The 23,493-nt window shown below is 51.6% G+C and overlaps 8 protein-coding genes across 8 annotated transcripts; 3 read left to right on the forward strand and 5 right to left on the reverse strand.

Moving 5' to 3' along the window:
* Window positions 1–524: 524 nt before the first annotated feature.
* ALTATR162_LOCUS6099 (uncharacterized protein) lies at window positions 525–2,381 on the forward strand (the record flags this gene model as incomplete). The annotated part of the gene is made up of 1 exon (XM_043313720.1): window positions 525–2,381. The coding sequence occupies one exon, from the start codon at window positions 525–527 to the stop codon at window positions 2,379–2,381; it is 1,857 nt and encodes a 618-aa protein (XP_043169655.1).
* A 650-nt stretch (window positions 2,382–3,031) lies between these two features.
* Window positions 3,032–4,668, reverse strand: ALTATR162_LOCUS6100 (uncharacterized protein; the record flags this gene model as incomplete). The annotated part of the gene is made up of 2 exons (XM_043313721.1): window positions 3,032–3,259; window positions 3,307–4,668. The coding sequence occupies 2 exons, from the start codon at window positions 4,666–4,668 to the stop codon at window positions 3,032–3,034; spliced, it is 1,590 nt and encodes a 529-aa protein (XP_043169656.1).
* A 608-nt stretch (window positions 4,669–5,276) lies between these two features.
* On the forward strand, window positions 5,277–6,479 carry ALTATR162_LOCUS6101 (uncharacterized protein; the record flags this gene model as incomplete). Its single annotated transcript, XM_043313722.1, has 3 exons — window positions 5,277–5,624; window positions 5,674–6,318; window positions 6,369–6,479. The coding sequence occupies 3 exons, from the start codon at window positions 5,277–5,279 to the stop codon at window positions 6,477–6,479; spliced, it is 1,104 nt and encodes a 367-aa protein (XP_043169657.1).
* Window positions 6,480–7,037: 558 nt separating this feature from the next.
* On the reverse strand, window positions 7,038–7,630 carry ALTATR162_LOCUS6102 (uncharacterized protein; the record flags this gene model as incomplete). Its single annotated transcript, XM_043313723.1, has 3 exons — window positions 7,038–7,097; window positions 7,164–7,453; window positions 7,498–7,630. The coding sequence occupies 3 exons, from the start codon at window positions 7,628–7,630 to the stop codon at window positions 7,038–7,040; spliced, it is 483 nt and encodes a 160-aa protein (XP_043169658.1).
* An 837-nt stretch (window positions 7,631–8,467) lies between these two features.
* Window positions 8,468–9,253, forward strand: ALTATR162_LOCUS6103 (uncharacterized protein; the record flags this gene model as incomplete). Its single annotated transcript, XM_043313724.1, has 1 exon — window positions 8,468–9,253. The coding sequence occupies one exon, from the start codon at window positions 8,468–8,470 to the stop codon at window positions 9,251–9,253; it is 786 nt and encodes a 261-aa protein (XP_043169659.1).
* A 504-nt stretch (window positions 9,254–9,757) lies between these two features.
* ALTATR162_LOCUS6104 (uncharacterized protein) lies at window positions 9,758–10,744 on the reverse strand (the record flags this gene model as incomplete). Its single annotated transcript, XM_043313725.1, has 1 exon — window positions 9,758–10,744. The coding sequence occupies one exon, from the start codon at window positions 10,742–10,744 to the stop codon at window positions 9,758–9,760; it is 987 nt and encodes a 328-aa protein (XP_043169660.1).
* A 2,361-nt stretch (window positions 10,745–13,105) lies between these two features.
* Window positions 13,106–15,402, reverse strand: ALTATR162_LOCUS6105 (uncharacterized protein; the record flags this gene model as incomplete). The annotated part of the gene is made up of 7 exons (XM_043313726.1): window positions 13,106–14,086; window positions 14,135–14,717; window positions 14,771–14,899; window positions 14,946–15,094; window positions 15,151–15,216; window positions 15,270–15,342; window positions 15,392–15,402. The coding sequence occupies 7 exons, from the start codon at window positions 15,400–15,402 to the stop codon at window positions 13,106–13,108; spliced, it is 1,992 nt and encodes a 663-aa protein (XP_043169661.1).
* A 1,884-nt stretch (window positions 15,403–17,286) lies between these two features.
* On the reverse strand, window positions 17,287–19,019 carry ALTATR162_LOCUS6106 (uncharacterized protein; the record flags this gene model as incomplete). Its single annotated transcript, XM_043313727.1, has 4 exons — window positions 17,287–17,384; window positions 17,439–17,544; window positions 17,596–18,928; window positions 18,988–19,019. The coding sequence occupies 4 exons, from the start codon at window positions 19,017–19,019 to the stop codon at window positions 17,287–17,289; spliced, it is 1,569 nt and encodes a 522-aa protein (XP_043169662.1).
* Between the last annotated feature and the right edge of the window lie 4,474 nt (window positions 19,020–23,493).

The raw sequence follows: 23,493 nt of genomic DNA on the forward strand, positions 1-23,493 counted from the left end.
GCACAATTTAGCCCCCTAACACCCCCACTGCTGACTGACTTCGTGGGGGTTTTAGACATCACGAAAGCGCGGAACTCGACGGTAGGATATGTTGCAGACGACATAGGAAGCCAGCAACATACTTCGCCACCCGGACTGCAGCCTTCGCCGTGTATCGCTGCTCTGATTCAAGATGGGTACCTTCACCTCCGCAGTGAACGCTAGCCATGCGAGCCTCAGATTTCTTCGCTCCACAGTCACTTTCACTTGGACAGCTTGATGCTGATATCTTGAGACCAGCTCGTTCCAATTTTGACTGCTTGCTCTAATGATGTCGCCTACACCAACCTCTTCGGATATGCACATCTATCCACAAAGGCCTTAACTCATTCACTCATTATAAGAATACTTTTGCGGTTATATCGCTATACACGGCGAGACGCTAAAGTTGGTTTGCCGACAAATCGCATTCGTGAACGAAGGTGACAGACGATTGAAATCGCGAGTCACTGCTGCATTCACTGTCGTAGACGGGCATAAGGATTATGCTCATGGGCAGCTATCTTACGCCCCTAAAGCAACGCGCCATTGACAACGACTTTCCAAAAGCGTGCGGCATGGAGCAGAAGCAGCCGAAAGCGTCGCGAAGGTCTGGCTCGTTCAATCCAGAAGCACCAACTTTCAGTCCAACCATCGCCGAGACTAGCATGTCCGCTGGGCCTGCAGGACCAACTCCGCCTACCAGTCCGCGACAGAAGGTAAAGGTGCCATATGTGTTCGACGGTATGTTTTCTTCCGCGCCGACGTCACCACATAAGACTGACATGTATGTGGAAGACTCGCCTTTCCGCCCTACTAGAGACATGCGGCCCAACTACGAAGGCTACGAAGAGTTCAATGCAGTGCGGATGACGAGGGAGCTGCCAGATCAGAAGGACATGCCACTAGACTCTCTTCAAAAGATGCTACGAGGTGAGACCAACAGCATCACGATGCTAGGATCACACGCTGACCTGATAGATCACCATATCGCCTTGAATCAGGATCCACCTGGTGCAGAGTTCCGCAGCGGTCTTGCCAGAGATTCTGTCAAAAGATCCATGCCACACCCTCTGCCTAACCTGTTCTCTACCCAGCGACTTCACTCAGACTCCAATGCTCCTGGCGTCGACGAGCTGAGTGCAGGCCTCGGTCTGCCTGGTATCTATAGGAGGGACACTAACGTCGACTCACCAGCACGCTCCAACAAGTCACGCGACTCTGAAATTCTGTCTGAAGATCTCTTTGGTAAGCTCATAGGACGGGCGCTGGACAAGCCGTTAACTGCCAATGCCTTAGCACAATACCTCAACGGCAAGAGTGCATCCTCGGATGACCTGGCTAACCTATTTCGAGGACACAAAGGCTGCAGTCATGACATGTATTCGGGAGGACTTACAGGAGGAGGGCACCAGCCTATGAAACTAGTGGCACCGCCTCCTGGCTTCGCCGGAGAACGTCCTCGTGGGATCTTCACGGATGAGCGCAGTTCAGTTAATCCTGTAGCTATGGAGTCGTCAGTGCAGCAAGTACTTATAGGTGCTGCACCACTTGGACATCCACGACGCTTCAGCGATCTTCAGTCTGTCAGCCATGCGCAATACGGTAGCCATGCACGTGGACCGTCTAGATATTATCGCCCACGAGCACTTACCCGCACCAAGCGCACCGATCAAGGTCCTGAGCCTTCGCATGCCGATATCTACCCCGATGATGCGAGCTTTATGCCTCGTCGTCCAGCGTACCAACCCGAGCCTGCAGGTGTCTCCCAGGGTTACACTCCGGCCATAGCGCCAGTTAGACAGTTCCACGCAGAAGACGGCAGAGTCTGGCCCACCCCAGCAGAAGTCTACAGGCAGAAACCTGATAGTCCACCTAGACGTAGTGTCTTCGCTCGTAACGCTCCGTCCGTCGAAGATTGTGCGCCAGAACTTTGGTCTCCGCCCCCTGCGCCATCCATGTTGCAGTACATGCAACAGTTCGGAGAGCCCTCCCACCCCCTTGCCTTGAAATTTTCCCTTCCAGCCCCATCTCCCTCACCTCCGTTCAACATCTTTGCAGGCCACTATCCTCCCACAAATGCTGACATCCACGAACCTGACGCAGAGATGGAGTGCCTCCTCGCTGTTCTTCCCGACATCTTCGACCTCGACCTACCTGAGCTGCCCTGTGACCAGCGCCCCCTTACACCTGGTCAGACAAACGGCACGAGGTACGGCGTGGAGTTCCATGATATCGGACTAGGCGACCGCTGGAATTGTCCTGATGCGCGCGAGGGAGAGCCGTTCCGAGTACGCCCCCGCGACCATGATGGTTGGGGTGGGTGGCAGTGGGCTATCGACAAGGGATGGGGAAATGAGTAAGTTATTATTACGACCGTGTCTAATTCAGCCCGCACTGACACTATATTTGAGTACGCAACCAAGGCGATGAGTAAGAGACACGGCTCAGCTGGCGGAGAAGTTAAGGCTCCTGGAGATATCGTTGAAGACTTCTTGAATTTGGTCTTAGCGATGGAATGGTGGACGGCCGAACAATGTTGCTGCTGCGTCTATCCCATTGCTCGTCGTGGAACTCAAGGCTTACACATAACTATGCGGATGGATAGGGAATCGTAGGTCGTCGTCAGATGAGTATGAAGACATTGTCCATTACTGCATCAAGCAACAGAGAATATCAACCCCAGAATCTACTCATGTTCACTTTGTGATAAGTTGCATAGTGATAGCAAGCAGGTTTTGAGGTTCGTGTTTATAAGAATATTGAATGACAAGCCAAGAAACTACAGTGTAATCTGAAGACGGACTTCAACACGCCGCACCCCAACGCCCAGACAAGTGTCCTATCGTGTATTCATGCCGAAATTCTCATCATCTATCCGCAAGCCCATGTATTGCCTTTCACATGCTACACCATTGAGATGCTGGTTCCTCAAATCGGGTCAAAGTCCGTCTGTTGGCTCGCTCGCTCATTATCGAATGTAGCGCCGTACCGACAACGATACCGCACCTAATTATGAAGAAGGATTAACATGCGACTTCAGATTTAGAGGTTGTACACCATGTTGGGGTGTCGCGGTGCCGGAACCAGCTTGAGGAGTACCCATTCCAGATAGTGGACTTACGGCGCCACTGGGTGGGACGGGGATCTTGATGTCTTCGGGGCTTCCGGGAACCATCGATTCAGGTAAACCAGGGATCTTGATGCGTTTTGCCACATTATTGTAGGATGAAGGTATAATCTGGAACATGTTAGTGTATGGCGAAAAGTAGCAGCGAATGGGCTTGCCTCAATGATCTCATCGCGAGGAAACTCGAGCTTAGGTATGTCGGCCGCATTACATGCCATCAGGTACCCGTAAAGCACGCGAAGGACAGACTCATGAGCGATGATGAGAAGGTCGTTTTCTTCGCGCTCAAGTTCTAGAATGATGGGTTCCATGCGCACGGCAAGGTCGTGGTATGACTCTGCGCGCGGATATCGGTGGTGGTACGGGTCTGCTTCGTGCTTCGTAACTTCATCGGGGAACTCTTGGCGGATCTTGGCCTCTGACATCTTCTCGCATACACCAGGATTCATCTGGCTCATTTGCGATCGTTGTCTAACCCGGTAACCCATGGAAGCCAGAACCTCTGACGTTTGGACAGTCCTTCGGCGCGTGGAGGTCCAGATCGTCAACGGTTTCAAAGAGGCATCAGTTGCTCCCGACTCAATCAGCTTCTGCTTCTCCTCTTCACGGTACTTCAGGAGCACCTCACTCATCTTCTTAGCGTATTCGTGACCTTCTGGGGAGAGGTTTGCGTCCGCTTTGTATGAATCTTCTTCTCGCGTGGTTCCGGCCCGAGCAAAGTATGTTTGCCGTGACTTGATGTGGAGATTGAGCAGATAAAAGACTATTCTTTGCGAGAGATATCCGAATGCGCAGTTGTTCACTACCACTCGCTCACCAGCGTTAATCATCTTGATCCAATGTAGATCTGGTTCCTCCATGGTCTCAAAGTGCGGTATTCGTGCATTGATACGTGCTAGATAGTCGTGAACCGCATCCTCGTCCTTCCATCCTTGGTAATCCGGTGAAGAAATCTTGACACGGCGAACGTTCTCCTGGATGATGCGCTCGTCGGTGCAATGTGATTCGATGAAGACTGTCTGAATACCGTTCTTGGCGAACTCTTTGGCCAACGATCTACGACCTTGACTAATTGCATTGACGGCGTCATAGATGGCCACTTGGCCCTTGTCGTGTTCCAAGAATTGGTAGATGTCTTCTCGGCACTTTTTCAAGATCTTATTGCGTAGCAAGACAGATTGTGGCGATGCATTTAGGAAGAAGTAGTCGTCGGGCACATCGTTGTCCGGGCCTAGCGTAGCGCGACGGTAATCGCCAAGATGGAACACGTGCGTCTTGACACCCAGCCATCGGAGGTAGCGGGCTAAGGCAACAGATGTATGTGTCTTTCCTCGAGCTGGCAGTCCACAGGTAGCGATGACTATTCGACCTGAGTGGAAGAGGCGGCCCGATTCTGTGCTATAGAGTTGGGCGGGAGCCATTTCCTCCTTGGTAGGTAGGTCGTGGATTGCGTCGACGAAAGTACTCGACCGCCGCCGGAAACGGGGTGAGTTTGCGTATATCTCTGCAGTACTAGTCATCTTGAGTGAATGTTCTGACCAGGAGGTGTGCAGCTTTGGTACTTCACATTGCTGCGGAAAGTGGGGTCATGGCACTCACAGTAGGGTATCCATGATTGTAAATTCGTCAGGTCAAGAGGAGCGATTGACGAAGAGGGAAGAAGTGCAAAGTGCACAGGAAGAGAAACGGTCGGATGTTAATGAAGTAGAGTTGCGTTCGATACAATGTCACAGTTCCAAGGTTCCGGCGTTGATAGCGTTTGCCGAGAGATGTCAGCAAACAAGGTGCGACAACCCCGTAACAGTCAAGCGCAGCAACTTCCACGAAACAGTGTCGCAGATAGGTCTGGAGATAATCAGGCAGCACTTTGCGGGGTTTCGTAGTCAATGGTCCCAAAAAGCAACCATGGTATCAACGGGCCGCATGTCTTGGAGGAGAGATCTGATAAGCTCTAGCGTCACTGTGTCATGTCACGTGATGGCTTTAGAATTTCTGTTCGATATCGTCATGCTAGCGAACGCGACCCAACATCGCCCTCCAACCGTTCGCTGCCATTTCCATCCCACCCTGTGCAAGCTCTCCCATATTTTAGGGAGATTCTAGTTTGACCTCGGCGTAAATATTCACCATGGCCACACCGCTGCAGTTCAACCCAGCGCAGGAACAAGCTGTTGCCGACATCTTATCACGACCTCGCGCCGCCAACACCGGTCCATTCGCACAATTCCTAAATGTATACGATGCATTCCAAGAGCGGAGAGAAGCATTGGGCCTCAGCAACCCGGGCACAGTCGAGAACATTGCAAGGGAAGTTCAGCGCGATGTCTTCCTGAACAACTCGAGCTTCTCAGGCCTGCGCGCCGAGCTCACCAAGGCCTTCAGCGCCGCCCCGCTGTTCCAGGTTGCACACTCGTTGTCTATGGGATCGCAGGTTATGCCGCCATACTCATACATGGTTCTTTACGGTTCACCAAGGGTTTGTCGCTTCGATCGTCTGCAGCCTTCCATGGGCTGACAATTTTTAGGTGTTTATGCAAGGAAACCTCGACAATGAGCTCGCCTTCTCCGGTCGCTTCAACTGGCGCTGGACGTCAGCATTTGTCTCCAAGGCCGCCGTCCAGCTCACTTCACAAGGCAACATGGTCTCGCTCGAGAACGATTACACTGGCGCCGACTTCTCCGCTTCGCTGAAGGCTGTCAACCCTTCCCTCCTAGACGGTGGCATCACTGGCATGCTCATGGCCAGCTACCTCCAGGCGGTTACACCAAAGCTTTCGCTCGGTATCGACGCTTTCTGGACCCGTCCGGCTATGGCATACCCACCAGAGCTGAACGTCTCGTATGCGGCACGTTACAGGGCTGTCGACTGGATGGCATGCGGTCAGATCATCCCTGACCGTGGTGTCTTGGAAGCTTCATACTGGCGCAGACTTACAGACAAGGTTGAGACAGGTATCAACTGCAACCTCGCATTTGCTGGAATTGGCCCTGGAGGGCCCATGGCCGGACCGCAGAAGGAGGGTAACGTCACTATCGGTGCCAAGTACGACTTCCGCCAGTCATCATACAGGGCACAAATAGACAACCAGGGCAAGGTGTCGTGCCTGTTGGAGAAGATGATCGCGCCGCCAATTCGCGTAACCTTCTCAGGTGAAATCGACCACAAAGCGGTAAGTCTGGTAAAATTCAAGTCTAACTATCAATACTGACGAAAACACAGAACGCTGCTAAGCTTGGTCTGGCCGTCGCGATAGAAGCCGCCGACGAGGCAGTCATGGAACAGCAAGAACAACAGGGCGTCGCAATGTCAGCCGGCTCGATCCCCTTCTAAACGCCTCTCCACACACCCATGTATCGACTATAATACCATGACTCTTCTCTTTGCTGTATTACCACCTTTCTTGGAGCGAGCGTCGTCTGCAAACCCAGCGTCCCCGCTTTCCTGGTCTCCACTATTTGCGGATTGATCGCGGAACTGCATGCGCGCAGCTGGAGTGATTTATGAATGTAAAAGGCGCAACGTTGACATCTGATGGAATACGAGCTTTGGTAGACCGGGGTCCGGCGATGCATCCATGTCGCCAGATGTTTGCAAGTCAACACGAGACGAGACGATGCATTTGTACATATAGTAGCATAGCCAATGGGCGCAAAAATTTGAAACGTAAAAAAAACGTGGGCTGCGTTTTGCGAGATGAATATGTGACGCAATACATTATCGTGGAGTCGAGAAATATAGTACAGATCGTTACGGCGTAAACTCTCGCCGCTGTATGTACAGGTACAGCCCGGTTCCATGCACCGTCATCCTAGTAAAACAGGTGTGAAGAGCTCAGCGCTCATAGTTGAGCGGCTGTCAGTCGAAACGCCAAACGGAAGTTTTTGTCGTCTACAAAGCAGGCTTCGCGCCAGTTAGCTGGCCAGGTGTTGGCGCACCAGGAGCCATGAACTATCAAAAGGTTAGCACAGGCTTGAAGAGCGTAAACCCAAAGATTCACAAGAACTTTTTACATACCTCGTTTTGCGCCCTCTGCGCCTGCAGTTCAGCCCTCTCCTGCTCAACGATCATCTGCTCCTCGCTGTATGCCAATGCCCACGGGACACCCAGAAGCAGCGCACTTGTGCTCACCACCCAGAGGGTCTTGCCACCCATGTTTAGACCGCTCTTGAACCATGAAGAGATTGTGTTGGCTTTTGAGGAGACGGAACGGCGTGTGCTGGCAGGGATCATGTCTTGTAGGGCAAGGATGCGCTCGTAGAGGGATTCGTCTGGCTGTACTGAGTGGATGGAGGATGTGTCTGACTCTGCAGTGGTACGTTTAGTATTCATGTGTTTTGAGGATAGTCACTTCCATGCGCCAAAGGCATCATCGGAGCGGCTTGTGGTGTCGTACCAGAGTCGGTGTCCCACTCATCGTCGTCATGCGGGCCTTCCTGCTCGCGCACAAACTCCTCATCCATGACCTCTTCGAGCTTGACCATTTTGGCAGTTGTCCGGATATGCGATTGATTTGGTGGGTTTACACGGCTTTAGCGACAAATGAGCGTCGGTGTAGGTTGGTGGTGTTGGGCCTCGAGCTGCTTGTGACGATGATAGCCCTACTATCAAAAAGTTAGCACAATATGTGATGACATAAGGGCCACTAGCGGCGCCGCACGTGCTTCCAATCGACCTTGGAACCTGCATCCTTCACTATCGATGTACCAACTCCTCATAGTCGAATCCCTGAATGTTTTAGTGCTCGTCTGCAATCAAGTCTCAATGTATCCTTTGGCGTATACGACCGGAGCAGCGACCATGACTACGCAATTCTACTTGATGGTGATGCATTAATGCTCGCATCCGTTACAGGCACATTGCCCTTGTTGTGAGGTAACAGTTCTGAATCTTGGAATACTCGACCATAGGCTGTCTTTTTCAAAAACAACAGGTATTGTTGGATTCAACTTGGTGAACCCAAAACAGATACTTGGTAGCCTCTTGACCCTGGGCCCAAAGCACCAGAAAGCACCCAGTGGACTTTGACCACCGCTAACTGATGATCTCTCGAAGTTTCAATAAACCCAAAGGTTTCGCTATTCTTCGATAGATATTTTTAGTCAAGCGAGGTTAGAACTCACGTCCAAGGTGTTTACGCCTGAAAGACGGCGCCGCTGACTGCAGCGAACAACTAGTGCGGAGTGAGGGTTCGTCTAGCATTTCCCCGCTTTGACAGTGCATGATATTCTACATGCGCGGTCACAGTTCCAAAAATCCAGCTCGCTTTCGCGACTATTTCACGTAGTCCCTGTAAGCAAGGCCTCAGTCTGTCGCCTACAATGGGCAACCAACCCTCCGTTCCTAAGCCAGGTACCAAGTTCCAGGTCATCGGCGCTGGCCTCTCGCGCACGGGGACTGCATCATTTAGCGAAGCATTGTGCATTCTGCTTAACGGGCCAGTCTATCATGGTGGTACGCAAGCCACGCTGGGACCTGAAGTTGAAATCAAATCTTTGATCAAACTCCTCTCGCATTTCCCACAAAAGTCACCCTCCGATAAAACGACAATTCACGACCTGCTGAAGCAGCGCTTGGACGGCTATGCTGCAGTTACCGATGCACCATTTAGCGGGCTAGTTGAAGAGTTGCTTGAGACGTATCCCGATGCATTGGTCATCTGCACGATTCGGGATCCAGAAGCATGGGTCAAGAGCATGGAAGTGGTACAGAATGCATCGACGATGTGGTTTCTACGTTTTGTGCTCTTCCCTGTTCCGGGCATGCGTCATTTCGTCGACTTTATCGATGGCCTAAGAATCCAATGGATACACCTCTATGGCCGCGGGGAACCAGTCACGGCCGCAACCTACGAAAGGCACATCGCTTACTTGAAGAAAGTCGTGCCGGAAGATAGGTTGGTCTTCTTCAGTGTCAAGGACGGTTGGGAGCCACTGTGTAAGGTGCTGGGCAAAGAGGTTCCGAAGGATGTCCCTTTCCCGAAAATTAATGACGGAGAAGCTATTGATAGGCTAGCGAAGAAGATGGTGACCAAGGGTTTGCTGCGATGGCTGGCCGTTTTTGGTATGATGGGAGCGGTTGCTATTCCCTTGTCCTTGAGATGGTAGAGAGTGTCTGTTCCTACATCGATTGAGGATCTCCTGTACTATGTTTATGTTGTGAAGTCCACTGGGTCTTCTCTTCGGTCCTGAAGTGTGCTACCTTGTGTAGGTGGTATATATAGGTTTTCAAGAAGCTACTCTTTCACATATGACCATAGGACACTAAAAATTAGTTCACCCGTCCGATCAATCAGATATTTATCGAGTTACTGCTTACGGTTGGTTTGCTTCAGTTGGTGTCTGGAAACGGGAGTCGGAGGTCATGGTGCCTGTCGTGTCGATGCTTAGTCGGGCGCGTCCTACGGCGTGCGACCAAACTGTGCCGCCCACCATGATCTTATTTACAGTTTTCAGAGTCAATCAAGCAACAATGTTCATCTGAGAATTCACAAGTATCGAACCAACCAACCAACCAATCAACCATTATTTACACCATAACATTGTGCTTCGCGGAATGATTGACTCTTCAACCTGTACCGTGAAGGTCGCAAAGTTTGTTTGCCTCAGAGCCTAATTTGCCTTCAAGCTATCGGCATACTCTCTATAGATCTGCTCACAACTTTCGTCAAATAACAGTCCCATCCTTGTTGCATTTCCGAATTTTGCAGTCTGCGGCCAACTATCCAGCAATCTTTTCGCTTCTTCATCCACTTCCTCCCTCAACAGCCCAAGTTTATGCTTTCCACAGACTGCCTCGAACGCTGCATACATGTCTCCAAGCGTAACACTTATTCCCGGCATGTACACTGCGCGCATATGCGCCGGCATAGCATCCGTAGAAGCCTTCATTACACGCACAAAATTCTCGATCATAACGCGTGGCGAACATATCATCTGGCGCGCCGAACGGTCGCTAATGGGCACAATACATTCAAGTCCGGCCATCGGCTCGCGAATCATACCGCTCAAAAATGCTGCAGCTGATCGCGAAGGCGCACCTGGACGTACAACCACGGTCGGTAGACGCACGGCGAAGGCATTAATTAGACCACGGCGGTTAAGATCATTGATGTAACACTCCATAATGGCCTTGTGGGTGCCATAGACGCCTATTGGTGTCGCGGGAGTATCATCTGTAATGGGACCCGATGACGTATAAGGTGGTCCGTACACAGCCTGGGTGGAAGCGTAGACAATGCGGGGTTTGGAGGTTTGTTGGAGTTGTGAGATGGACGTAAGAACAGAAAGCGTGGCGTCTATGTTGACTTTGGTAGAAAGCGCAGGGTTCTCTTCGCAGCCAACAGACATTATGCCATGAAATAGGAAGATGGCCGACCATTTTGGGCGCATAGAAAGAAGTTTGGTAATGTCTGCATGTGAGGTGAGGTCCGCAGCTGCGAGCTCCAGGTTGGATGTCGAAGATGGAATTCCGGCTGGCCTCTGGGGTGTTTGAAGATCGGTCAGGACGATGTTGTTAGAGAAATCTTGTATCAACTTGGCGGCGAGCATGGGACCCAGGAAGCCTGCGCCGCCGGTGATGAGGATGTTGTTCGACATTTCTTGGTGGTCTGCTCTTTAGACTCTTGGATCAGGTCTGCGGTGATCAGGACTCCGACTTTGAAGCTCGCGATCTCGGATTGAGACCAATTTAATGCGGTGAAAAAGTGGAGGTTAAGGTTGTTTGCACAAAAAAGAAGTGCGCAATGAAAACGCGGCGAACTGAGCAGTTATACATGACGGTACTTCATGTTGCGAGGATCGATGCGAGTCGTGCTCGTCTCGAGGGAGGATTGCTTGCAATGACCCACAAATCAAATACGCTAGCCTCCGAAGCCGCCTCATTAGCCTAGGGAACCCCACATAGCGGTCTTTGTGGTGGTAGAACAAGTGAGATCAAGGTTTCCCGTTCGCTCAGCCCTCTTCAAGTCAAGACGACGATTAAATAGAGGCGAAATGCCCGTGTCGTCGAAGTATGGAGCGTGACTGAAACGTTCGCCGCATACTTTCACATTCAATTCACTTCAATATGGTGCCCAGGCCGTCTCTTTGAGTGATAGGAGGTGCTCTGGTTCATATATCCCGCCTTCGTATGCGTTAGATGCGGTCCTAGTTCTTACTCGGGCAAATCGTTACTCGAGATGAATACGATCAAAGCAGTGGTATATCTGTTTTCGATGCTATGTATTGTTTCATAACATCTTCAGATATCCCTCACTTACGTTGCACCAGCTACAACAAGTTCGGTAGTTTTGGGGTTGGTTGAGCCTGACAGTACTGCGGTGAATACACTCGTAGTAGTTGTGATGGTGACAAGCCGGGTTTTGAGCGTATGTAGGTAGCAGCATATAATGACTGGCGTGAGTAAGACTGCTACTACAAGCGGCGTGAATATTCGAGCAATTCGGGTGGTAGATGCTTTCGACAGAACATGTACCTTCGGGTCTCTTGAAAGTCTGAAATAGCGGTGCTTCGGCTCGTTAGCTGATAGCCAATTCGCATGAATCGTATTACTCAGTCATTGTAAAATATCGCTAAAACTGAATCAATGACTTCTCTACAAGTGCCTCCAGCCATGTGATTATGCTGTCATCCGTAGGAACTATGCTCAATAAATCATGGGAATAAGCAAGGTATGCATGCTCTGCCCTTGCGATACAGCGTGTTCCAGACATCCAGTTTTGCACACTTGAGACAGCTTGTGGCCTTGCAGCTTCGAAACCAAGAACCTGAGTCTCCATATGTCATCTAGAGCGATGTTTCTTTAGACGACCTTTCTCATCCCTCTGGAACCTTTCCAACTTTGCGACAACCTACTTCCCTCTTATAAAACCTATATTTATCAATCTTAGTTTTTACAGGCCCAGTTTCCGCTGTCTCCCAGATGCTACTCGACACCCAAAGCATCATCGCCATCATCGCATTGTTGGTCATACGCCCACCAACATGCTGGCTCTTTTACAAACTCTAAGCCCAACATCGATCCCGATGACAACAACAAGATGGTAGGCAAAACACCTTGGAGATGGAGGCTCAACAAAGCTAACCTAATGTGAACATGTTCCTGCCAGTTCATAACCAAATACCAAGTACGATACAGGACGTTGCGCTTCATTACCAATACTCGCAAATGCGGTTACTGCATACAAGTTTTTGATCAAAAAGACTGTTGATCGCCGAATGTCTGGACGAGGGTGGTATGATGACCCTCTGAGCACATTGGCCTTGTCTCTACGCGGAAATCGCTGATGATATGTGGTTAGACCCATAAACAGTCAGATCGCACATCGCTGAGTGCAACGGTTCGGGCAGGAAAAATGACAATAGCAGTATTGGAAAGAGTGAGGTTAGAAGAGGGCGAAGGAGAGAAGGGAGCAGGCCAGCAGCGTAAGACTTCAACAAGGCTATCATATTGCGGCCTTTGATCAAAGAGAGCCAGCCTTTCCAATAAGAGCTGCGTGGTTTCTGCCAACAGTTTTGAAGAAGCTGTGTTCTGGAAGATGTACGAAATGTGAATCCTCTTAGTAAACATGTGGTTGTGGAAGAGAGTCGCCACAATGGTATGATTTGACTTTGATGGGACAATCAAAGTGTTCGCTAGATAGGCCAAGTTGCGAAGGCCGTTACTATACATTTTATCTAGAAGAACCTTCGAAACGTCTAGAAGCGCAGGCTGCATGAAAAGAGACCATATTTGATGTGCATCGCCGTTCTTCATGGGTCCAGCTCAAAACCGGCCATTTCTTCACATACAACCTTATGAGTTGGGAAACAATGATGGGAGCTATCAAATCTACTGCCAGTATACTTTTTTATCAAGTCCATCTACATGCCTCGCAGGATACGAGATCTTATTCAAGGGAACAAGCTTGAAAACATTCTACCCTCCTTCTATATGCATCATCGAACTATCTTTTCAACTCAACGTCGCTTTCCAAGCATCTCCTTACCCAACCCATCCCGGCCCTCTTCACGCGTAATCTGCTCTGCAGCCTTGACAAGATCATACGTAATGTCGTCGCTAACGGCGCTATCTTTCTTGTACGCAGGGTGTGTTTGGACAAAATACCTAATCCACTTGGCCGCAGTCCAGTATGTACCATTAGCGCGCTTGCGGATCAGATCCAGATAGGTGGCGAGATCGCAGCGCGTTTCAACGTCAACGTTCATGCTGTTGAGGTAGGATTCAACAAGCGGGATAAGACCAGGGAAGCCATTGCCACCAGTCGAAGTAGTCTGTCCGTTGATGATCTCGTTGACGGTCATTTGCTCGTATTCGTCTTCCACAGGGCCAGTGGGTGTTGCTGGACGGCTGCCATTCCCCGCAGGTGTGGAGGTACCCGTTCCGCTGGGCTTGTGTGTCGAGAAAGGATTCTTTCGGAACCAGAACTTCTGCGTTGATACAGCATCGCGAATGTGTGCTGTCTCCATGTTCTCGCTAACCAATGTGATGGGAATGTAGAAGTTGAGATTGAACGAGAGGATAGCACGGGTTAGAAGCACGATGAAGATCGAGAATGCAGCGTTCTCGAAATCAGTGATTTGAATCTCCATTGGGCGGAACTCAACGCGCCAACCCATGTCGGATCCAGCTGGCGGTGGCTTGAAGCGCATGTGCTGCCAGTTGGTTGACTGCAGGTTCTCAAAGTGATCAGCTTTGGTGAGGTCCAACTCTTGAAGGTCTTCGGCGAAAACGACAATGGGGTCACGAATAAAAAGGTGAGCAAAATGTGTCGCTAGGAGGTCGTCCATGCCGCCTTCGATTAGACGCTGCTTGATGTCGGTGTCGATGATAAGATCTGGGTCGAGATACTCAGGTCGCAAGCGAGGATCCTGAGAGATGTAGGTTGAATTGGATGCGTAGCGCGACTTGGGTAATCGCCATCGGTCGTTCTTGAGCGGCTGTCACATGTTAGTGCATGATCAATACTAAACAATGAGGCGACCTGCCTTCTCTCCAAGTTCCTCTGGTGTGCGATCATCAACCGCTCTACTAATTTGGTTCCATCGCACATCAGTATCGGCCAGGAAACCCTTGTAGATTGGTGTTGCCGCCGTCAATGCTAGCAGGATAGGTGCTATCGGGCTAAGCTGATCGTACATCTTCCTTCCCTCCTCGATGTTCTTTGCCTGGAAGGTGATCTGCAAACAGCAGCTTCCCATACCAAAAGCCATGGCGTCCATATGGATGTAGTTGTCCTTGGCAGCACCATTGCGCACATCATCATCTTCAGGCCAGTTGTGCATGTCATAGTTGACTGTGGGATCCTTCCACGGCCATGGTGTGCTCTCATCCTTGAAAACCGGAACGTTTACTTCGACCTTCCGGCCCCTGCGCCAACGAATGTTTGCTGCTAGCGTAGGAAAGCGAATGTGCGGATTGGCAATCTCATCCGGAACAAACTGGGATCGTAGCTTGGGCCCTGAAACAGGATATGATGGTACGATACAATCGGCCGATCCAAGACGAGGGAATGTCGTCAATGTGATCGGAAACTCGGTCTGTGCCATGTGATCCTTGGCTATGGTGCGTCTACAAGCAATGTTAGCGACGGGGTTGACCAACAATCAGGTAGGCTTGCATACCTCCATTTCATGTTTGGTTCAACGTCAAGCAGGTCCTTGAAACCAATGCCCCATGGCTTCCCAGGGGTCGCTTCAAGCATGAACCTCCCAAATTCGGGGTGGAAGACGGGTGCAGGGTTATCCTTCGCGCTGCCACGGTCAGTACGAAATGTTGAATCTAGACGGTTAGGCTCACTCGGCGTCTCCGGTTTGCAGGTCAGGTACTCCGCCGCCTTGCTGCAGAAGTTTCTCATCGTTGGCGAGCGCAGCTAGAATGTCTGCCTGGCGGAGCGACAATCGGACCTTGTGGCTGTCTTGATCATAGCAAACGACCAAATACTCGATCTAGATGCCGGTCAGTCTCAGGCTCTGTGACGGACGAGCGGAAGATGGTGCTTGACCTCATCTCCCCAAAGGAGCGCATCCCTCTCCTTGCCTTTGGCATTGCGCCAGATAGCGAGCAATTGCTGTCAATCACATTACTACACATATTCCTTTTGGGTGGCTTCACCAAGCATACTTCAATTCCCCATGACCTGACCTGACCAGCAACTTTCTTGGCCTCTGGCCAGTCAAGAGGCGTTCCAAGGGCACTTGATATGACATTAGCGAGGGCGGCGAGAGACATAGCACGGATCTCACAGCAGACCCATCCCCAAGTTCTGTACGGCGTCGCGGTAGGTAGTCCAATGCGGGTTGGTGCACGGGCGGGCCGAGCAGACGTGTGAATGGGTGGCTTCTGGGTTTGAACGGCGATTGCGGGGAGGTATTCGGGGAGCACTGCAGAATATGGGACGTTTAGCGGGGTTTGACGCAACGCAGGGCTTTTGCAATTTTGAATGGGCTGCAGACGGCTCGGTTTCCTGCGTTATCAAAAGACCGTCAAATGGCAGACGATTGAAGGAAGAATAATTTCTATCCCCCCTCCGCTGGCATACGCGGACGAATTGCAAGGCTAGAGTCGGGTGTATTGATTATTAATGCGTAATGCAGTAAGCATATGCCTGTAGCCCTCATCCAAGGACGAAGACCCTGCCGATGACGCTTACCTCTTTGGTAAGCTGGACACAACATCAACCTCACTGTGACACTTCTGCCACACGCGCAATCCATCTTTCCTTGCGCAACATTGCTTGGGCATACTGACAGCGAGCCCGGATGCACGACTGCGCATGGTGTCTTCTTTTGCTGTCCATCAAATGCGCCTCGCCTACCGTTGTCTTCGCCCACGTGCACGCATGTCGCTACACATGTCGCTACGCTGTGCAAAGCCCTCCTACTGGCGCAAAAAGCATGGTCGCGTAGAGAATCCCGATTATGCATATTGAGGAAGGATCCCTTCCATACCGTTGCCTCGGGCCGCAGGAGTGGCATGACATTTGCGGCCGCACCACATGTTGGCTGAAGGGACAAGACGAATCGTCTCTTCTTCGTCGGTGCAAGCGACCTATTCTCTTGGCTTGTGATGAGTTTTGGGCTAAGCAACCGCCATTGCGGTACTGCAAAAGCAGGATCGGCTGCTGCTACGCGTGCCGCACATTCAGCATCGCACATTTTCAGTGTGCACATCGCCTTACATAATTGGGACACCAGGTCGCAAGGTTATCGTGTCCTCGCTACTCTAGGCCTGCTGCACCTGCTTGGGTCGCAAGGTGCGACCCCTATGAGTTGTTATTTGACAGATGATACAATATGCGGGGTGCCTCGATTGGCGGTGCAGCGCAGAGTTTGTGTATATTGGGATGCCCGCGTCAGTCGTGGACTGGTGCGGGTGACGCAGCATAGGTCCCTATGAACACACATGCATCAGCCATGATACGATTGTGACAACTGAGATAAAACAAGATATAAGGTATTAACTTCTATATTCAATAGTTTCTACGTCGCTAGGCCTGAAAGCCAGTGGTATCTCTTTGCGAACGCCTGTCAAACCCCCCCAGAAGGCTCGTACACTTCTAGCAAAGTGTGCTATACAGGAATGCCTAGAAGAACAGTTTCATCGTCAGATGGTAAGCGCTTGTTTCGGTGCACCGAAACGCCTAACCTTTGATCGAACCATCCTAGCAGATGGTGATATACAGAAAACGCCTTCGGCAAGTTCCCGCGCCTAGAAGCCCTTGGGTGTGTGTATGCCAAAATGCAACTACTACTACTAAAATACAAGCGAGAAATAGACCGTAGTATACCTAAAACCTTGGTGCTGAGGGCGGCGTGTATTTTGGGACAAGTGCGGACAACATCGGTGTGTTGACACAGTGGCACCGTTCCTTTTGGTTCGCCGAACCTCTCCACAATCGACCAAGTCGTCTTCAATTGGACGACATGTAAGAAATGGTATATGAGACCGCCGAAATGTTGGAGTGAGGAAGTAGTGATCTCTAGTAAGACCGATCCGTGAGGATGAACCCTTCCTGTAAATGCAAGCAGTATCTGCGCCAGCGCTCCTATGTGGTGAAGATGATCGAGATGTGCGATGATGTTGGTAAATCCAAGAATAATGTCGAAGCAAATATGTCCTGTTCCGTTAACGTAAATGATCACATGGTAGGTGAGCCATGATCGACGGATTTTGGTCGTAAATTCGAGCTGGTCATAGCTTGCTTGCCACCCATCTTGCGAGTCAACTTGGCGTAGTCTGGATACGGTGTTAGTAGGCAAGCTTGAAACATGTTGTCGTCTAGAAACTTACGTAGACCGCAAGCATTGCACAAGGTTCGAGCACCATCTGGCCCTCTTCGCCACTCGGGGGTCTCAGCTCTGTTGCAACTATGGCAACGTCCCGGCGGTGCAGCTCGCTGTTGAGAAGTCAGTATCAGTAGGCAATGGTCTAAATCAGTGATACTTACGCCTCGCTTCCGAGTCTTATTGTCGCCACCAGCAAAGCCGCCCATACCCTTGGTTTCATCACCGTAGTTGCTTGCGTTGTCGTCATAGCCGTTCATCGGGCGGTAGCGTGGATCTTGAGGGGGCTCCACAATGCTCGCCTGATGGTGATTAAAGACGACTTCTCGCATCCGTTGAAGTGATATCTGGATTCTCTCCCCCTGCTTGATCATGTCATCGACCTCGTCTAACCTTGGCATTGACTGTGGTGTCAAGCCAATCCGTTGGTTCTCATGCGCACGTTGTCGGTAGATTTTTGAAAACTCGGCAATGTGTCCGGATCCATCAGCCATCTCGTTGAGAGAAGCTTCAATGTCAAAACTCTCCAGATGTCGCTTGACTGATTCGCCATAAGGGGCTAGACTGGAGCGACCAATCTTCTTCTCTTCCAGAAGGGCCATCTCTGAGTTGTCCTGCCACGATTGTGGGGGATACCGAGGAGGGGCAGAATAAGTTGAGCTGGTTGGAGGATAAGCCGAGTTAGGGGCACTTGCTGAGGGAGCTGATGAAGGATAGCTGGGAGGGTACTGCGTGTACGGATAACGGTGGTTCATGGGTCCCGCTGAGGGAGGAGCAGGGCTTTCGTAGCTGGCTGATGGTGGCGGTGGTGGGTACGACGAATAAGGGGCGTTGGGGCGAGCAGCGCTCAGTGGTGGGGATTGCGTGGTCTTGATTGGATGTAGAGTGGGCAGCTTCGGATTGTGTTGAGGAGTGGTATAAGGTGGCCGTGGTTCTGAGAAGGGCGGGCGGGGCAGCGAATCTGACTGGACCTGAGGTGGCTGTCGGGAGACTGTTGGCGATGCTAGTGCACCGACGAATGGGCTTCGCGGGTAGGTGAACCGGTTGGAGGGCCCTTGAGTGGCGTGCTGAAGGTCGGATGGAAATGGTCTTGGGCGTGGTTCAGCAGGTGAAGCAGCAGCGGATTGCGGATGATAGTGCTGAGGAGCTGAAGTTATGGCTGAAGGCGGAGGCACTGTAGCTGTATATGACAGCGGCTGCTCTGAACCTAGGGCCTCCTGTATTGACGGCAACGATTGCCGGGCCGTCGGTCGTTGCGACTCATTCTCATCGCCAGACGTCCTGCGTGATTCGGGAGGAGACAGTAGGCCTCCAAGCGAGCCGGGTACTGCGCTGGCGACCGACGATTGGTGATTGCTATGCAGATGCGGCGGTCCCGCGTAGGGGTGCATCGGGCTGGGCATGGCAGCGGCGGCACCAGAGTGTTTTCTCTGATACTCGACCTCTTCGCGCTTTAGTCTGTCGGCATCCATGTGGTTGATTGATGGCAAGCCGATGCTACGGTGGCTAGTCAGAACCCGTAGGTCGGGAAGGGAGCGATGGACCAAACAACATACCTTGGCCTACTGCCGGCATCCAGGGTGTCCATGGTGGGTTGTATATTTAGTGGGTGGTGGTGGTGAAGGAGGGATGCGACAGCGAACTGCTGCAGCAACGCAATGGCGGGGAATCGTGGGTGCCGCGACGTCGATGTACCTTCCCGCAGGCCGTCAACGCTGGAGTCGTTCCTTCCCGCACAACGTCAATCGAAACGATGGTCTCAGATTGCTCCTTCCTCCGCAAGCGTGGCCAAGCAATTCGGTCGGATTCTCTCTTCCAAAAAACCCCACGGTGATGTTGCAGTTACCGCCCAAACTCAGATCTGAATAGATGAGACGTCCGGGAGTCTTTTTTAACGAATGGATCAATGCCAGTTAGTGTCGTTGCGAATGTTGCTGCTGCTGCTCTTTTTCTTCTCGATACTGTGGCTGACGTAGTGTCGCAGGCACGACGGCCGTGGAGGGATCGCTTGCGTGGATGCACACTCAATGACCACAATCTGCGTCCTTCTCTTGCTGTGCGTGGCTCTTGGTACTCGGAGGTGGTGCTGATGTTGGATGATGTGTAAGAGAGATGGGCAAGTGTGACATGGGCGGAAGAGCGGCGATCAGGCAAAACTCGTGATCTCACTGCAAGCTACGCGGAATTCAGCGCCTCCTCTATGCCTGCAGGCATGGTGTGAGAGGAAACGAAGGCTAAGACAACCGCAGCGGGCTAACGCAGATGCGATCGGAGATGAACCGCTCCGGCAGCGAGTAGTCGCTCAGTGTGACGAGGATGTGCAGTGGGCGGGCAAGGGTTCTCTGGATACGGCACGTCTGTTTGCCCCAGCAAGGATGTGGGTGGAGAGGGCGGTCGCTGGGTGTTCTTGATGCAACATTCGAGCGCTCCAACGGACTCCTAAAGCGTACGCCTAAAGGGCAAGGATATGCGACACGCCATGGCAGCCCTTGCAACGCTTGCCCGATCAGATCGCGCAGCCCCCTAAAAGCAGCAAGTCTGATTTTCCAAGGCGCAATTGCGATGCTGCATGACGGGCCCACGTCCGTTGGGCGGCGGCGGCTTGGTGTGGGCTGCTTCGACGCGCTTTCTTCTGCTCGATCCGCAACCGTTACGACCAGGGACAAGCATCGCGACCGCCATCCGCGCGAATGGGCACCCCGCGCACACGAGGTGAGATGCGCCCATGCCTAGAAAGGAACAGCCCGCCGCCCAGGCACGAATTATCGTTGTGGCATGCAATCGAGATGCAACCGAACTTGCATCATGCATCCACCCCAGCTTGCACCCACGCCTGTTCTGTCAATCCGTACCTTGGCGTCGACAGCCAGCGAACTGTCACCCACGAGGGCGGACGCCTCGCACACATCAATTGTCGGTACCAGACCCCTCTTGTTTGCTGCGACCTATGTACGGTGGTATTGTTGGGCAGCAACACCCCGTCTGTCCATCGCAACCTCCTGGCAGGCACTCAACCCGATACCACTCTCGGGAATCTCCATCGCCACAGGGGTGTCCACACATCTGAATCGGTGGCAATGCGATTAGTGCTGCGGGGCTGCGGACGCCAGAAGCGTCTTCACAGAAAAGGTAGATAGTGCCGAAGAACCATCCCATCGGCCCGACAGGCTTCGACTCATGAACCTGCAACAACCTCTGAGCCTGTCTTATCGCATGCACTGGATAACAAAAGAAGTTTATCAGACCATTTCTCGCCACCGCTTTGTCCCACCGGTGCCTTCCCAAGGTAGTTTTGTAAGGGTACCTTTCGGTTACGTCAGTCGTCGCTAAACCCTTCAACCATTTGCACTGGCTCCATCTCGCTCCGAACCATGAAACACTAAGCACTCGACCGTTGCCGCCTACACATGTTGGGTGTAACACAGAGAACTCACCTTCTGCACGACGGCATCTTGGTGCGTTCGCGTTTGTAAAATGTCTGTGCTATCACCAATGCGCACCAGCGCTGTCAAGTAGGCTTTACCAGACCGTAACCGACCTAGAGATTTTGGCACGCTATCAACAAGTCTCCGTTGCTGTTTAGCTGCATTGGTGGGACCGTCAGCCATCCAACCTCGTCATCCTCTACCGTTTCTCACTTTTCATTGCTCTATACCCTGCGCCTTAACGGAACCACAAAGGTCTCTCGGGGTGTTCCTCACGCTTGTTGATAACTGTCCACGCACCTGCGCAAGCCGGATGGGGTGACTATCGGCGTCATCTCTCCGGTCCGGCCACCGTTGGAGATGGCGTGGGATATTGAGTGCAACATGATCTTGCGGGTCACGGCATGCATCACGCTATTTCTTCCTTGTCTCACAGACTTTATGTTCGGGTACCTCTGCCTGTCTTCACTGCTCTCATGGCGACAACTAGTACTATGTCGTAGTGATCGTGTCATGGACAAAGCGCAAGCATAAACGTGGCATCAGTGGCTTGTAACGTCAAACCAATGCAGCCGCTCGGTTACGCCATCGTTGAATCTCGCTAACATGACCCTCTACGCCTATGCATAGTGCAACGGCTAATTTTGGCTGACTTCTCGATACCACCTTGCAGCACGCGTCCGATTGACGAGCGTCCGATCCGCAGTCATGTCTGATTTCCAAGCAGCTGGCATCTGACAAGCGCCGGTTTACGCAGTGTTACTGGTATCAAACCCAGTCATGCCCAGAGAACTGATCCCTGTTACGAATTGACAATCACAGAAACCCTGTTTCGTTTCAAAACACACATTGTCAAGGAATAACAGCGAGAAGAGGAATCTTCTCTCTTGTGGTGATCAAGTTGCCGAAGATCTACATCTCTGTTCGGCGTTCAGACGGTACACATTACTAACCCAACGATCTGGATTCCGGATATAACTTTCTCCTAGGAAGTAGGAACCCGCAACGAAACATCACACGTACCGGCACTTGATCTAGTATCGAGATTGCTCGTGAAAGCATGTCTATGCAAGAACTTGATTGGTTTCTTATTCTGACTTAATGCCCCACAGTGCCATGTTTGACAGGCGATGCCCCACATTTACTCCAGCTGCGACAGCGATGAGCACTCTCTGGTTTCATATTCTGGAGAACGACCGTGGTTGTAGATATCACGCTTTCATTAAAATGTTTGTTTTTCTGCAATGGGAGGGGGTTAAGCTCGACTACTGTCAAAGTGAGCGCGTGTTGGGCGGCACATATGCCCGTTGTAAATGACCGTTTTCACTCCGCGGCAAAAGTCGACTCAAAAGTGGTCAAAACGCAGTTATCGGTGAGCGTCGAGATGGCCCATGCGGAATTCACATGCTAGATCAGTCACTAACTAGTGGGCGAATCCTTACCAGAAGCACATACCCCGAAAGATGCATCGCATCGGTGCTCCTCGAAGTCTGACGCTTGACAACAAACAGAGCCGGCAGAGAATGCAATAGCAGAATACCCTTGCAATAGCATTCTGTGCTGACTCGAGATCTCAACACTGGCTTGGCGGGATCCTGATCCCGTTTCGGGCACACCCTTTTCGTCTCCTGCACCTGCATGTGTCTGATTCTGCTACCCAGGCTTAGCGGACGTCGGTCCAAATCGGTCTAATGCGCTCTCGCCGATTCGGTTTCTTGCTTAAGCGACATGGTACACCACCCAGTACACTGGTTCAGATGCATTAGGAGTATCGCATCGTACGACGCTCGACGCAAGCTGCCAGTTGTGTTTCGAGATCCTCGCCTCTTTGAGCCAGCGCCTTGTCTATTGTCGGGCAGTTACTCCAATTAGTACATGATCATCCTACCCATCCTGCTGGTTAAGGAGCCCGCGAGGCGTGCGATTTTCGCCGGCACGACGCGGAAAAAAAAACGTTTCTTGTCCCGCTCAGTCAGGGTCCGCGTGGCACACGTCAACCTCTTCTGGCGACCTGCATCAAGCAGTGGTCGATCGAAATATAGAGCATTCCTTCTCTCGGTTTCACTGGAGTGGCCATCACCGAGCGAACGTATGAGTGGTCGCGGTCATTTCCTGTGGTCTGCTTGAGGAAATCATTGGAAAAAGGGATGTCAGTTTAAAGAAGACCCTACTTTACTGACGGTTGTGGGCAAGTACGTTACGATCCTGCAGTCGGACGGAAGAGGATTCGTAGGCCACGGCCATTCAGGGCGAGTACAAACGTGACGATGCGTCAAAAATCTACTGTTGCGCACGAGTCCCTTCACGGTGTTGCTCGGCGCTTGCGCCTCAGTGGCAGAAATTGAGGTGCTCCTGCTTATGCTAGCCAAGAATGCAAGGATCGTTTCGAATGTAAGCAATCCTGACCACTTCTACCACACGACTGCCACCCATTTACAGTCTTACGACGATGTCCTAGCTCTTGCTGATTTTTTTGGGTGACCGTGGAAGTCGCGCAAGAATCACCAGCGTCAAATCTGTGTGCCAATGAGTTGATTCGCGCATATTTTGATGTTGTATGCTGATGTGACAGGAGCAATCGTAAGCGCTACTGGCAAGAAATCCGGCTAATCGTATGGAGAGCAATGGGGTGGAAAG

This window comes from Alternaria atra (genome assembly GCF_907166805.1).
Source record: "Alternaria atra isolate CS162 genome assembly, contig: 25, whole genome shotgun sequence".
Lineage (NCBI taxonomy): Eukaryota > Fungi > Ascomycota > Dothideomycetes > Pleosporales > Pleosporaceae > Alternaria > Alternaria atra.